The sequence below is a fragment of the Anopheles funestus genome, chromosome 2RL, assembly GCF_943734845.2.
Source record: "Anopheles funestus chromosome 2RL, idAnoFuneDA-416_04, whole genome shotgun sequence".
Classification (NCBI taxonomy): Eukaryota; Metazoa; Arthropoda; class Insecta; order Diptera; family Culicidae; genus Anopheles; species Anopheles funestus.
Genome location: NC_064598.1, coordinates 89481193 through 89497785, shown reverse-complemented (window position 1 = coordinate 89497785; position 16593 = coordinate 89481193). Strand labels below are relative to the sequence as shown.

General features: G+C 44.8%; 3 protein-coding genes across 3 annotated transcripts; 2 read left to right on the top strand and 1 right to left on the bottom strand.

The window, feature by feature from the left end:
* The first annotated feature begins 2106 nt into the window (after positions 1-2106).
* LOC125762196 (metaxin-2) lies at positions 2107-3278 on the top strand. Its single transcript, XM_049424042.1, has 3 exons — positions 2107-2286; positions 2354-2945; positions 3019-3278. Exons 1-3 carry the CDS (start codon positions 2241-2243, stop codon positions 3191-3193), a joined length of 813 nt encoding a protein of 270 aa, XP_049279999.1. The 5' UTR covers positions 2107-2240; the 3' UTR covers positions 3194-3278.
* LOC125762147 (DNA-directed RNA polymerase III subunit RPC2) lies at positions 3254-6974 on the bottom strand. The gene is made up of 2 exons (XM_049423963.1): positions 6764-6974; positions 3254-6695 (listed from the first exon to the last, which is right to left on the bottom strand). Exons 1-2 carry the CDS (start codon positions 6830-6832, stop codon positions 3360-3362), a joined length of 3405 nt encoding a protein of 1134 aa, XP_049279920.1. The 5' UTR covers positions 6833-6974; the 3' UTR covers positions 3254-3359.
* A 255-nt stretch (positions 6975-7229) lies between these two features.
* On the top strand, positions 7230-16301 carry LOC125762148 (chaoptin). The gene is made up of 7 exons (XM_049423965.1): positions 7230-9927; positions 10265-10425; positions 12771-13093; positions 13158-13360; positions 13425-13671; positions 13743-15577; positions 15664-16301. The coding sequence occupies exons 1-7, from the start codon at positions 9788-9790 to the stop codon at positions 16082-16084; spliced, it is 3330 nt and encodes a 1109-aa protein (XP_049279922.1). The 5' UTR covers positions 7230-9787; the 3' UTR covers positions 16085-16301.
* Positions 16302-16593: the final 292 nt, after the last annotated feature.

Genomic DNA, 16593 nt, shown 5'->3' with positions numbered 1-16593 from the left:
TGTGCGATCTGCACTTACTTGAACGCACGAGCTGATAGCGGTGATCGTGCACAATGTGCGTAATATTGGAATGGTAATTGAGCGAGGCGTTAAAATGTTTCTGTTTACATATTCAACAGATAAAATGTACCAAATCTCTTATCGTACGTATTTTGTTGCTATGTTGCCACAGCCGGTTGTGATTGTTATCACCTGAGAGCGGTAGGGGCACTGAAAGTGAAAACTATTTGTAGCGAGTGAAAGCTCTAGACCTAGAAACCGTTTAAATGTAGCCTTAGTGTGTATTCTTCAGCTGTGTCGCTAGTACACAGGACGGTTGTGAGTTAAAAGATTACCGAAAAAGGAACACATTTGTGCAAAAGAACATGATCGCGAAACGATCTTTACCGTTACTGCTCATCAGTACCATCTGGTGCTTTAAAACAAGTTGGTGTGATACTGCCAAGGAACGGTTCAGCAAAGCATCATACATTCCACAACCAGAAACGAGTTGGAATCAATCTACTGCCGGGCTTGATCCATCGTTCTACGTGACAACAGATTTTATTCTTCGCCTAAATGAACTCATCAAACACTTGGCACTGTACTCATTGGATAATACACTTGACACCCGGGAAGCGATCGATCGTGCCGGTACGATGTGGAATCAAACGGAAGCTCTATTGGAAGACCTTGTAACGCATTCACAAGCTAATACCGACAATCTTCCCAATGGCAATTTAACAAACCTTTCCCTCCGCACTGCCCTGGAAGCGGTTCGGTTGGAGAAGAGGCACTTTTTGAAAGAAATGGCGGATTATAACCGCCGTATGGAGATCGATGCGATATCACTGATTGATCGTACAAAACAGGAGAATGATGTAGTGATGGCCGATCCTGGCATGACTTTTATCATGCACTCAAGCGTACATGGATTAACGTCCGTAACGGTGGGACTGTTGCATTCTCTGGAAGGTATGGATCTCACCCGGAATGGCGGAGCACAAGCAAGAGCCAACCCAACGCGACTTTCGATTGAAACATTTCTCGCTGTATTCCAACGTACCATAGTGGATACAAAGTTAAACTTTCAAACCCAAGCAAATCGGGTACTAAGACGCGTTCGTGCACAACTTTCCACGCTGTCTCTAACACCAGAGTTGGGGCAATATTTTAAAGATTATTCAGCGCTCATTGCAACGTTCAAAATGAATGTTCATGCCCTACTGGAAGCGACGTACCAATCCGTTGTGATGTCCATGGACTCTTACCGCACAAGGATTGACGAGGAGGTTAGCTTGGGTATCTCCGAACTGCTTTCGTCGGCCGGCCAGTCCGCCGAGCATGCATTTCTTTATTTGTGTTTCAAGCGATACGTCTACACATATTACGACCAATCACTAGCGGTGGCAAAGTTGCTGTACTGTGGTGAACCGGAATTGAGAACACTGGAGTATCTAGTGAAGGTAGCCGAACCGATCCTGGAACGTGCTGCCATATCCGATAGCAGTGCGGTGCAGATGAGTGTTATCTGTGCTACAGGTTCCGCTGCCTGCATGGCTAATGTAAGTGAAATGTTACGTCCTATCGCATTTCTTAAATACTTTATCGAAATATGCCATTTTTTTCGCAGTATTACACATCATTGAGGGAGCAGTTTTTGGCGGCCGAATCACGTTTCCAAAGCTATGCACACTTCATCGATCAGGAGCTGATGGCGCTTTCGCATAGGGTAGATGTTTGTGCTTTATCCACTGTGTTAGATATCGAGTATTACGTACAAACGATTAAAACAAAATTCCAGACCTGTTTGACCACGGGATCAGTAAATTAAGAGAACAACATAACAAATGTAACTGCTATAATAAAGATCGCGTGTTGGCAGTATTGTATTTATTTTCATTTTGTATTACCTATATTAGTGTATACAATGAAGCAAGTCGAAGGATGGGGTGTCATAAAATTAGTACATTTCTCCTTTTTATTCAAAAATACCAAAACGCACGTGATGATCAACGGCTGACATGTGCGTTAGAACGCATAACAACCTTGACAGCCCGCCATTCACACCGTGCTGTCTAACAACCTTGAAGAAAATCATTTTTGTGGCTGTCATTTGCCGTTTTGTTGTGATTTCGTCATTCTTCAGCTGCAGGCACGGGAATAGATAATTTTACATAACAAGTGGACTATTGTTTATTTTATATTGTTTGCTGTAGTGTCGGTCAAGTGCTGAAACACACCCTTACCTCTCACACGCAATGGCATCGACAATAGAAAATTTTTACAAGAAAACAACCACTGCAGGTAAGGGAGTCGTGCGTTGCAGAATCGCTTCCAATGGGGGTAATTTTACAACACCGATCTTTTGCAGGCATGAAGGATTGGCCACGGGACGCCGTTCTGTACCAACCGTACGAAGAAGAACAGATTCTGCTTGCCGAAAATGCTAGCTGTCTGGCGGTACGAACCTATCTAAAAATGCTAAACCTTCCCGTGGCCCTGCAGCAACGGGCGAACGCCGAATTCATCTCGCCCGGCGGCAAACGGACCAAGCTGCCCGTGCTGCGGGTGGAAAACTTCATATACGCCGAGTTTGATCACATCGTGACGTTTGTGGAGCAAAATTTTAACAAATCGCTCAACGCACTCCTTTCCCCAGACGAGAAAGATTTGATGCGTTCGCTCATCTGCCTGGCGGAGCACATCTTTACCAATGCCGAGCAGTACATTAGCTGGATTGATGCAGATGTACGCGATACGGTTACGAAGAAACGCAACGGATGCGTGTTTCCGTTTCCACTGAACTACGTGCAAAACTGGCGCAAGGAGAGTGCCGTAAAGCGGCAGCTACGTATGGCCGATTATTTGAACGTAAACCTGGAGAAGGTTATTGCGGATGTGGATCATCTGTGTCAGGATTTGAGCGAACGGTTGGGCGATAAACAGTATTTCTTCGGCAACAAGTATGTATGGAGGAGCGAGTTTCTTTTTTCAAATTTGACGGCCAATAACAATTATCTGTTCTCTCACGTTTAGCCCCACGGAATTGGATGCACTCGTGTTTGGACATCTGTATAGCATTTTCACCATGAAGCTGCCTAACAACGTGCTCGCATTAACAATCCACAAGTACAGCAATTTGAATCAATTCTGTTTAAACATCGACGTGGCTTACTTCACAGCGAAGGAAAAGGGCAAGGGAATGAATTAGCTTCGCAACGAGGTGCTTTGCAGTTTGCAAATATATACACGTGCGTAATATTCTGAGTGTACTGCCTGGAGTTGTGTTTGGCAGTTATATATCTTGCTTTATGCCTTTTTATTTAAATTCCAAAAATCTTAGATTTACCCTATTCGATCAGTTCCTTTTACATGATTCAATAATTCTGCAACTTCAAGCGCGGCACAATGTTCATGCTGGTTAGTTCCTGAAACAGTAGCTTGCATGCGTACGGCATGGATATTTTCGATACACTCGCCGACGAGCGACAGTTGTGACACCATGACGAGTACGCCAGCCGGCCACAAACATTACACACATCGACATCGAACGCATCGGATGAAATCATTAACCGTTCCATGATCAGCATGCTGGCACCGTACGAGATCAAGCAGTCGCGTTCCATCTCGCCCAACCGCAAGCCACCCTCGCGACTACGGCCTTGCGTTGGTTGGCGCGTCAAAACTGCACGCGGACCACGCGCACGTGCGTGCATCTTGTCCTGCACCATGTGTTTCAGCTTCTGGTAGTACACCGGCCCCGAGTAGATGTACATCTCGAGCGGTTCGCCCGTAATGCCCGAGTAGAAAACGTCCTTACCGAGATAGTTAAATCCATGCTTGAACAGCTCGTCCTGCAGATCCTGACACTTCGATCCACCGAACGCGGTGCCGTAGTGAAATTTGCCCTCCAGCACGCCCGCCTTACTGCCCAGCAGCTCGAGCGTTTTGCCCACCGTCATACGGGAGGGAAAACCGTGCGGATTCATCACCATATCCGGCGACATGCCGTAATCGTTGAACGGAAGATCTTCCTGCTCCACGATCAGCCCCGTCACACCTTTCTGTCCGTGGCGGGAGCTAAACTTATCACCGATTTCGGGTCGTCGCGTTTGACGCAACAGAATTTTCACCAGAAACTCTTCCTCGTTGTTGGTGGACACAAGCACCCGCTCGGCATAACTCGGTTCGGTGCCTTTGTATGTGATCGGTACAGCACTGTACGCGATTGGCTGTTGGCCCGATTCCTTCTGTTCGATTGGATTGTTCGACTTAACGGCGGGCATTTCCTTGTTTACCATTGTCTGCTTACAGGAGAGGCGTTCCCCGGGCGACACGATACCATCCGTGTCGAGACATTCATGTTTGCTGATAATTTTACCCGTCAGAGCATCCTTCATTGGACCCATGATACGATCGAACGTCTGGTTACTGTAGCGCTTGATCGTGCACTTGCTGTTCTTGTACACGAGACATCGGCCGTACCCACGATCGATCGAGGCTTTGTTGAGGATCAGCGCATCTTCAATATCATACCCGGAGTAGCTCATAACGGCCACCGTTGCGTTCTGTCCTGCCGGCAGCTTATCGAAATTGGTCAGTTCGATCGTTCGCGAACGTACCATCGGACTCTGCGGATACACAATGTTGTACATCAGCGTGTCGATGCGGTTTTTCTGATTATAACCGATGATACCCATCGCCTGCTTTCCCATAGCACACTGGTATGTGTTACGGGGACTCTGGTTGTGGTGCGGATACGGTACCAACCCGGCACAAACACCCAGCAATGTAAATGGTTCAATTTCCAGGTGCGTTGTCTTTTCCGGATCGATATCACGCTCTTGGTAGGCGATAAAGGAATCGTTTTCCTCGTTCACATCCAGATACTCGATCAGCCCGTCGTGCAGGAAATCATCGAATTTGCGCAAACCCAGCTTCATCTGCTCGATGTGCTCCTGCTGCACGAGCGGTCGTCCGCCCTGCACAATGATGTACGGTCGACAAAGTCTACCGCCGTCAGTGTGAATGTAAACGCAGCGCTGCGTAAACGAGGTATGGATCGATACGAACGCACCGATAAGACCGCGCCGACGCATCATCCGAAACACCTCCACCAGTCGGCGGTAGGCGATCGTTACGCCCAGTATGTTACCGTTAATGAACACCATGAACACCTTCGGATTGTTGATCGTTTCACCGCCGAGCAGACGAATATCCTCCACACCGGCATTGTACGCTAGCCGGATTACCGGTTCCTCATCTACCTCGGTGGTAATGTGCGTCATAAGGGCCAAATTTTTCACCAACCCGCAAGCTTCTCCCTCGGGCGTGTCGGACGGGCAAAGCATACCCCACTGGCTGGGTTGTAGTGAACGCGGACCGGACACTTTGCGTGTCTTTTCAAACTGCGAATTAACGCGCGTCATCATGCCGAGGGCGGAGATGTAGCTCAGCCTTGACAGCACCTGCGTGACACCTGCTCGTTCCATCTTGAAGCGCTTGATCGTCCAATTACCGGTTGAAATGGCCGTCTCCAGTCCGGACGTAATGAGCGCTTCCCGCATGTGCTTTCCTACATCAAACTGGGCCGCCTTTATCTTCGGAATGTTTTTGTCTGCTATCATCTTTAGCTCCCAGTTGAAGCGTTTGAACAGATCCTCGAACATTAAGGACAGAAGCGAACCAGCAAGCTCGAGCCTCTTGTTACCGTAGTAATCGCGATCGTCGACGGAGTTTCGATCCAACTCGGCTGCCATCACACGACGGATCATAAGCGCCACATAGATCGCCTTCACCTGAAAGTTAAAGCTCGGCACGGGAACGTGCGCCAAGATCGTTGTGGCCAACAAATCACGCGCCTCATCGGCTGTCGTTTTGTACTTCGTAGCCGCTGTAGTAAACCGTTTCGCGATCAACTTCGATCCCATGTACTCGAGTGCACGCTGCTGGGTAAACACTTTATGATGGGCCGCTTCCAGCAAGGACGGTGCAAATCGCTTCTGGGTTTCCGGATCGATGCCGACCAGCTGCATTATTTCCTGGTCCGAAGCAATGCCCATCGCTTTCAGGATGATTGCAACGGGAATCTCCTCCGTCATGGAGTTGTGCTTAAGATAGTACCGTCCATGCTTGGTGATCAAGATTGTGCGGGACTTTTTCTCATGCGTCGAGCTCGTCACTTGGCACTGGATTACACCGTTATAGTCTTCCGTGATCATTTTGTTCCAGCTTAATTGCTCCTGAATGAGAATAACCTTTTCCGTACCGCGGATAATAAAGTAACCGCCCGGATCCATTGGACATTCGTTTACTTTCGATAGTTCGTAGTCGGATTTACCGGTCAACACACAGTTCGATGACCGGAGCATTATCGGCATACGACCGATGAGCAAGCCATTCCGAACGACACGCTGCGTGCCTCTCGTGTACTCAATGTCAACCGTAATCGGTGCCGAGTACGTCATATCCCGCAGGCGACATTCATGCGGAGTGGTTGATTTCGTGTTGTTAAATCCTTCCTCCACATCCGGCTTACCGACGTGAACGTTCAGATACTTCAGGTAAAAGCACGGATCGGCATCACTTTTCACCTCCTCGTTCGCCTGCACAATCTTTTTGATGTCCACATTGATGAAGTAGTTAAACGAGTCGATGTGCTGCTTTACCAATCCTTTCACCTGCAAAAAGGCTGGCACAAGTTTCCATTTTTCCTGCAAAATGGAAATCAATTGATTACATTGCCGTCTCCCTCGTTTGATGGTAGGCTATCAATGCAAACCTCCAGAGCACGTTGCACTTTCTTGTAGTTTTTGCCCTCTTCTTTCCAGTGTTTTTCCTCGGCATGCATAGTGCCGTCGAAGGGAGAATCTTTTCCCTAGTGTTAATGGACAAGTGGGAAGCCGAACTTTCCACTATTTTCTTTAAACTTCACTAAAAACACCACCATGCAACTTTACGCAGCACCAGCGGAACGTGTTCGCTAGTAAACAATGTTTTGACATATCGAGCCGGCAAGCCAGGGCTGTCCGATGGGAATGTTGTTTATGTGTATCGAACCATCTTTTTATTTAGGATTATAAATGGTATAAAAATGTAACTATTACGTTAGTCATCATACGATTATCATAACAGAATAGCGTAAATTATATAAATTGTAAATAATGACAGTATTCAACGGAATTCACATAACGAATCTGAAACTTTTGCTTTGACACCTCCGATGTAAACAAAATGTGATCGAACAGCTTTTTTCGAGCAATTTTTCGAGCAGGGCCGATTTTTGAATTTTCCAATATATACCTTGGGCAATTTTAATGGAAAATGGAATTAATTTTTTTAATTTTCTTCAATTTTCTGTAAAATTACTTGCATTTCCTCAGCAGACATATTTTTTTCCTTTTTGTGAACAATATATTATCACAAATATCCATTACATCAATTGTCAACTATATTTAATCCAATGGATCGGAAGATTTAGCTATTTTTTGTTCTCCTTTTTGTTATGCTCGTTCGCAACAACATGCCAACAACATGGATCTGCAACCCCACAAACAGAGAGGGGGATGAAAAAAAACCAGTTTGAGGTACCATCATATCCACTCGTCGTCTGGTTTAGTCATACTTTCACATTCATTCGGTTCAGTTTGCTGTAGTGCGACTTCGGTGATTACACTATTTACAACACAGAAGTGTTGGACGAATTGATCATTTGTGCAGTAAAGTGTATGTTTACCATTCTTGAGTAAAATAAAATCAAATTCAGTGCTGTTGAGGAATGAAAATGTTTACACTTAGAAGGTTCACAGTGCAATTGGATGCAGAGTGACATTTGGAGTGATCGCTAGCACCCATTTTGTAGATCCGATAAAATGCCGTAACCAGCTGATCGGTTGGCTTACTGACACCGATTGGAAATAGTGACAAAAAATGTTTCTTGAGCGAGGATTACAACTCGATCCCAATTCGTGTCCGGAATGCGTGCTAAATAGTGACACCAACAAGCGCAAAAAAGCGACAACTTTTGCTTATGGTCTATGATTTTTTGTGACATTTATTTTGCCATAGCCTTGATAACGATTCGTTCGCTACTTCACACGAACCTAACGATCGTTACGACGATCATAAATAGCGCAGCCGGACGATTGTGCATAAAACAAACCAACGGCATAATGTAAATCATACCCCGTACCATAATCATAAAATAAACCCATCAGTTTTAGGTGAAACTGATACGCCAGTAAAGCAGAAAGGAAAAGGAGACACTCGGGTGTGCCTCTTTTGTCCACGTGCAAAACGTAGTCGTGCGTGATCTCCTCATTTTTGCGTCCGTGATCTGTGATGTGAAAAATTTACACCACCACTAACCATCATTAGTGTCCTACCGTCCTACCGTCCACTAGTTGAAAGAAGAAAAAGCGTTCCAATTAAACGATCAGCACGTGTGTTTTTCTATATATATATATTTGTGTTTGTGTGTGTCTGTGAGGGTATGTGATCACTCGATTGAATTAATGAAACACAACAACAGGGAATGGGAATGATTATAGCTCACTGTTGAGTGAATTGTCCGAGTTGGTTGATAGGAAAGTGAAACAGTTTTGATACGAAAGATTTGCACTAGCAACAAGCGAGCGAAAAGCGACGAACCCCACGAATGCGAGAGATCGCTCTGATAGATCGATGCAATTCGTCTCCGATGTGTAGTGAAGTGGATCCATGTTCAAGGGACCATTGTGCCCTTGTGGGGCATTGACTGACTGAGGATTCTCTGGGCAAACTGGTCTGGGCAAGGCGGCCGGTCTTTGCGGGAGTTATAATCGATCTGCAACACGAAGACAGCATGAAGTGTAGAAAGCTGCCAATAGATGATCGCGCAAAACAATCATGTTTGTTGAGATTTCTTTTATGTACGCAGAGTTTTTTTATGATATACATTGCAGCTAATAGCATTAATAATAAAATGACAAAAATGTAAAACTTATGTTGACAATTTTGACAAACATCAAGTTGATTTTATAAGTCTTTTCAGTAATTAACAAAGCTTGAAGTAGTGTTGAAAACCTCTCAAATCAATCACAATTGGTGAAAAGTGGTCGATGATCAATTATTTTTGGGTTTTTTTCTACGGGCTCTATCATAGAAAAACCATTACCTCTCACATGAACTAACGACGAAAAGAATGAATGGCATTTAAAGCAAATTACCTTCGGTACATGAACCATTATTTTGTTATATACGTGACGGTGTCATTGTTGATTATTTCCATCTCACATATTTGTTACGCGGTGGTTAGTTACCTTTCGGCATCTCCTCGACACAGAAACACGAATGGAAAAGATCACAAGTGGTCAAAGACTGGTGTGTGTGCGAAGGAAAAAACTAAACCGGACTGCAAGCGAGCACCTTAGCGAAAGAGGTGTTGTTGGCGAATATTGTACATTTACTTTCCGTTTCATTCAGTGTATCATTTCAGCACCGTACAGTGATCGGTACCGGTATCGCTAAGCCGGAAAACAAACCGACGAACCTTACGAAGCACGGTGGCAACATGAACGTCAAGGTCAGCGAATAATGTCCACTCCGCCCTGGTTCCATGTCGAAAGGTAGTCGTTTTGTGTTTTTTTTTTATTTGTGCACCAACAATGTAAGATCGTTTGTGTATGGTGAGCTAGATTGATTTACAGTGCGACCGAACCGTTTAAGCAATAAGAGTCCCTCCCCATAGCAAGAATCAGCATCTCAGTCTAAGTCTCAGTGTGTAGCTCGCACTTGGAAAGATACGGCCATACGGCCTCGCAGAACAATGAAGCAAAAACGTGGCAGTCGGCTATACAATGGGTTGGGTTTAATTGTAGCACTTTGGGTTGGGTGGCTATCCGTGTGTCCCCCGTGTGCCCACGCAGAATATATACCACCTGGACCGAAATATAAATGCCCGGAAAAGTAAGTAAATACCACAGCATGTACTTAGTTTAACGGTTCGTTCGATTTAAATGTAATTTTAACTTTGGAATTTCAGTATCTTAAAAAAGGCATTTTTTGTATTCAAAAAATGCCTCTTCCGTGCAAGCTGTTATGTCCCTTTTTACGTTCAAATATCTGACCTTTTGTCAACACATTTTAAAAAATTTAAAGTTTCCAACTAAATCTCAGTACGACGACGTATAAAATGTCCAAAAAGCATCTGTTTTTTTTTCAGCATTACTGACAAATAATATGCATCTCTGTTAAGAATGATGGACCGCCTTTAGTCTTACAATTGCACATCATTTTTTTCCAGAACAAAACTCATCTATCCTTGCGTCTGCACCCACGGTACGGACGATGGACTGTACGTACAGTGTGAAAACTCCAACCTGGCCAGCCTCTCGGTAGCATTCATCAACCTGGCCAGCACGAACGTACCGATCGTTCAGCTTCGCTTGAAGCGATGCAAAATCAGTAAGTAGTTTCTTGTTGGCCAATCGGTCCCAAATTCCACAATCCAGACCCCAACCACGCTCTACAGCTACGAACGAACGTGACATGCAACGCGTTAGTCTACAAAGGAAGAAAGAGTGAACGAATTTGCACAAATGCAATGCAATCCAGCCGCTCACCCAATTACTTCACAACCATCCCCCCGTTTTGCCTGTAGCCCGGCCATCATATGAGATCAACGGTGTTGTTGCAGCAGGCACATTGTGTCTCGTTATCGCTTGATATGATTTCCTTTTGGGGGTTTTTTTTGTTTTGGTTTTCCCGTACGAAACGCAGCATTGTTTTCACCTTTTCTTGCGGTGATGCATTTGTGAATAAAATTATCTCCACAGACACACTACCGTTGGGAGAGTTTGGTGAGGTCAATTGGAACCGTTTTGCTATTTCGCACCCTTACTTATAGGAGAAGTTGGCAAAAATAAAGGTACGACAGTGTAATGCGCCTGATAGAGGATGCTCATAAATCATCTAAGGTTGGCTGCACCTCGATGAAGCTTTTAGGCTGCCAAATTGCTTTCATCTACCTAGTGGCCCTGGACTAAAAGCAATTATGATGCTTTAACTGTCGTTTCGGTGTACTGTTTCATCTGTACTAAAGAAAAAAAATTGAATTATAAACAAATGTATCACCAGATAGTTGGAGCGTACATTTAAAATACGTATCTTTTTCAGCTTTCCCAGATTAAAGCCATAACAAGTTTATCTGCAACAGGAAATGAAGCAAACCAAAGTCATCCCACATCCCCATTACTATTTGTTCCCTTTTATAGATTTACCCACGTTGTCCGCTAATGCTAATGCTTGCTCACTTGAATCGAGTACGCGTTTGTGTGTGTGTGTGTCTTTCCGTCTGTTTTGGGGCGTGAAAGCATCACCGAGTGGTGGTACCAAGGCCCCGTAATTGTTTTAATACATTTCTCTAAATCTTTACTACACCTCTCGGTTTATGTTTGTGCCGCTTCCCGTACAATTCTGGTAGGGCATGAAGGCTTTTGAGAAGAAACTAATGCAAAGCAAAGCAAAAAACAGTACCACAACGAAAGTTTCCCGACAGCTCAACGAATGGGAAAATGTGGAACAGAGCGCACAAAGCGTTGGGTTTTTTTTTATTTCTATTACTTCGATTGTACTTTCTTAACAAGGTTAAACAAGCTCTTTTTAACAGCACCAAACCAAGCTGCGAATGGAAATTATAATGATCGTACAAATGTATTTTACAAGTTATGAAATCAATCTACTCAAATTACCTAAAATTAATTAAATTCATTTAGATATAAATATCTGCTCACAGCACAACAGTCACCATGGATGGATAGAAAGGGAATATTAAATTAAAAACACCTTATCACCACGCTATCTGTTCAAACAATCTGTCAGAAAAAAAATAGAAAGCTGTTTGCATGTTGCCACACCGCTGATGAACTAATGTATGCATACTTCCATCAGAAGAATTAAGAATGCAAATGCAACTGACCGACCGATCGGCCGATCATCACTAGAGAAACAAACCATTTGTTTGCGCTTTTCATCCATAACACAGTCAACTAAATGTGGATTAGTTTCATTGGATTTAAAAGTGAAATGAACAGCCCGAAATTTCTCCCCGTAGAAAGAAAAAAAAAACACATTTCGTTCGTCGATTCGTACCTTTCCGTGTAGTAGCGGAACTACTGCCAGCAGCGAAGACAAAACGCGGTCAGCTTGTGCAGGTTACCGAGTATCAGCTTAACGTCAAAACGTCTTATACCGTATCGTGTAGTTCCGTTTGTAGGGCCGCAACACTTACCAATTGGTTACTGCGAGCCCTTCGACTGTGACAGGCCGCGTAGCTCTAGAGCCCTTTTTCACTGACATGGTCGATTGACCGTCATCCGGTGCTGGAGGTTTCCGGTGGAGAGTGAAAAATAAGTCATGTTTATGTCAACGGACACGGATCGTAAAACCGTAGTGACAACTTACTCTAAACGCTTTCATAAAACCGAAGGGCTGACAGGGCATTTACTTCATATAAAATATGTGCAACCTGCTTGCGTATTGTTTTTTGAAAAAGTGTTTAACTTAATGTTTGTTTTGAAGATCTTACTTTTATGGTCTTTAAAGTGCAATCGGGAGTAACGTGTTTTCGTGTTTATATGGGGGAAATAAGCTAAGCAAGTTCACACCTTCTTCATGACCGTGCACGAAAGCATAGAGGCTTGTAACCCAACCGTAATCAGTTCAATACTCGACATGATTCACACACATTATTACTTTTAATTAAAAAAAACACAATTTTGAAAAAAAAACTCTTTACTCTTTCCCCGCAGAGAATCTTTTCGGAACGCTACTACACAAGTTGTCGGTTAAGCATCTGCACATGATCGATACACCACTTGCCAATATTGCGGATCATGCTTTCTATGGCATCAACGATACACTGCAGGAGCTTCATCTTGTACACACCGAACTTACACAGTACCCAACGGCCGCACTCAAAATTCTTGGCCTTCTGAAAGTCCTCAACATCGATGGACATCAAATCGAGACACTATCGAAAGGTTCCTTTGCTGGGGCACAATATGAAGGTACCCTGGAGAAGCTACACCTGATTAACGGTCTTCTTGGAGAGTTGGCTGCAGACATATTCGGTGTAAGTATTACGAAGGAATTGATTATGTTCTGCAACCTGTTTCACGAAGAAAATACATTTCCAGAGCTTAAAGAAAGTGAAAACACTCGATCTGCATGGCAATCAGCTGACGGCATTAAAGAAGGGTCAGTTTAAAGGCATGCGAGAGGTGGAGATACTCGATCTGAGTTACAACAACCTGACGAAACTTGACGCGTCCCATGTTTCCGACCTCACCAAGATGACTTGGTGCAATGTGTCCAACAATGCACTGACAGAAATTACAAGGTACTTTATTATTTCTCCCTTATTTATGTTTTTAGTACTAGATAACACTAAACGTTCTTTGTAGAGGTACATTTGCACGTAACACAGTGTTGCGCGTGGTAAATATGGCTGCCAATGCGATCCGAAAAATTGATGCCAACACATTCCGTGGGATGCGATTTTTGCGACGACTCTATCTGAGTGACAACATGATAAGCGATGTTGGACGCGGAACATTCGGATCGGTCACACGTATAGGGACGATCGATTTAGCACGAAATCGCATTAAGAAAGTCGACTATCAAATGTTCTTCCAGCTGAATTATGTTGAGGTATAGTTAGTTTGTCTAAGAAATAGAGAGTATCGTCTAACTATTATCGTCCTTCTCTCTCTGTTTTTTAGTTAATCGATCTGGCTGAAAATGAAATTACGGAAATTCAAAAGGATGCCTTTAAAGACCTTTACCTAACGCACATCAACATTTCGCACAATCGGCTAGAAACGATCGAACCCAAATCGTTCATCAACTGTGCCAACATGACAGTGCTCGATCTGTCCCACAATCTGATCCGCGCCATTCCACGTACCGCTTTCGACGAAACGACATATGCGACGGAATGGATCGTAACGCACAATTTGCTCACAAACATGACCCAGCTACCACTGTCCAATATGACCGGTTTGAAGGTTCTTAACGTGTCGTACAACAATCTCGTCGAGATACCGAAGAACACCTTCCCGAAGCTGTACGAACTGCACACAATCGATCTGTCGCACAACAACATCTCGCACATCTACAATGCCGTCTTTCAGAACCTGCTCTCGCTGCGTAACCTCAACCTGAGCCACAACGCGCTAGAAAAGATCGGTCCATCCACGTTCGGCACACTGCCGACGTTGCTCGAGATGGATCTAAGCTACAACCGGCTGCGTGACATTACCCGCGGAGCTCTTGCCAAAACGACGGGTGTGCGATTCCTGCACATGCAGTACAACAAGCTCGAGAAGGTGTTCCAGATACCGATTTCACTCAACGAACTAAATCTGTCACACAACGAAATAGCGGAAATACCGGAGAAAACATGGCCCACCATGAATTCGTTGCTTGGTCTCGATCTAAACCACAATCGGTTGGCGAACAATCTTGTCCGGGGAAGTTTCGCGGGTTTGCTTACATTGCAGCGTTTGCATCTGGAGTCGAACGGCATTTCCACCATACCGAAGGATAGTTTCTCGGACCTTGGCACCATGCAGTATCTCTATCTTGCGCACAACAACATTACCGAACTGCCGAAAGGTGCGTTCGGAAGTTTGCCCATTCTGTTCGAACTACAGCTGACCGATAATGGGCTGACAAGCGTTTCCGAGCGTGCCTTCGATGGACTGTTGCAGCTACTGACGCTTAATATGTCTAACAATGCGCTTCGCTCAGTCCCGAACGGAGCATTTCTAGGGTTGGTTTCATTGCGACGGCTCGATATGTCGCACAACTTGCTCAGCTCTTTGGACAACAAGACGCACGGTTTGTTGGACGATTGTCTCAGTCTGGATGAGATTAATCTAAGTCACAATCGTATAAGCTTCGTGACGCGAAAGACCTTCCCGTCGGATCCGTACATCCCGTACCGGTTACGATCGATTGATTTAAGCTACAACACAATGTCGATCGTAACGGGTGACATGAAGGTCGGCACCGGAACTGTACACCATCTCAATCTGTCCCACAACAACATTAAAGATATTCGTCCGAACGTGCTCGGCAATCTAACGTCCCTTAGAACGCTAGATCTTTCGCACAATGAGCTGTTAAAGCTGGAGAATGAAATCTTTCGAATGCCGGTAAACTTTACCACACTCTATCTGCATCACAACAAGCTCTGGAATGCGTCCTACGAGGCATTGCTGCAGGTGCGCAATCTAACCTTGCTCGATCTACGTGCGAACGAGCTAACGCACTTTGAACCGGAGCTTGTGCGAAGGATGAAAGTTTCCAACCTAACTGTGGCGCTTGGTGGCAATCCTCTACTGTGCGATTGCTACATGCGACCACTCTTCCACCATCTCCGGTTGCTTCCATCGATCGGAGAACTTTACCGCGAGCTAGAGTGTGCCACCCCGAAATTGCTAGCCGGCGAACGTCTGTACAATGTGTCCGATGAGCTGTTGGCGTGTGTTCCGGCTGTTGCCGATGATGCGTTCCAGTCACTGCCGGATCTACGCTTCCGTGAGATTGCATAGTAAGTGTCTCTACAACGAAGAACCGGGGGGTGAGAAAACAAAAGTTAATAACGATCTTTTTTTTTTGGTGTGTGTCTTCTTACAGCTTCCGTGGACAGTTGCTTGTGAACTGGTACGTTGCGGCATCCTCCGATGTGGCCGATTTCTACGTGTACATTCGCGACCGGGCGAATCGCATCATTGTCGAGCGGACGGTAGCGTACACCAGCCGATCGTTGGCGATCGATGGAAATGACATTCGGCCACAGGGCGATCCCCAGCTGGAACTGTGTGTACTGGCTAAATCTAGTGACGGTGCGATCAATTTCCTCGAGAGCCAGTGCCTACCGCTGCCGACCGATCTGGATGCAGTCAAGCGGCAGTACAACGCACAGTACAACTACAAGTACCCGCTCAATCTGGCCAAGGCCAGTGCTCGATCGCGGGCGAGCAGTGATATGCGTGCGAGCTCAATCATTCCACTACTCGTGTTTATGCTGTCTGCTGTCGGATGTCGGATGCTTTAACGATATTCCCACCAAGGTATTTATTGTCCGTTCGTTCGTGGACGTGCTCGATATAGCTTTCCGAGTCCCGTCAAAGAGTGAAATGATCGATCGTTTGTGAAATGATTTTGTATAAAAACAAAAAAAAAAGACTCGAGCCTGTTATGTTGTAGATCTTGGTAATGTTAGTATTAATATAGTAGATTTGAGATTATACCACACAAAACAAACGAAGTAATGTATGTGTCTTTCGGTGTTTTAATTTTTGTAGATCATCTTGAGAAGATCAAAACTTTCACTTTTACAGCACCGACAAAGGTGACACAACACAAAGCTGACATCGCTTAGGAGTGTTAATATGTTACCGCTGGAGAATACTTTTTTTTTGGCTTAGATTAAACATTGTAGATTGCCGTGTGGTGGATTTTATGGTAGGCAAAAGCGCAACGGAACGGACGCCAGTGACGGATCTTCACATTGTTTGACAAGTCACAGTCACTGAACACAGCTAGCTACGGACTTCCCTTTCG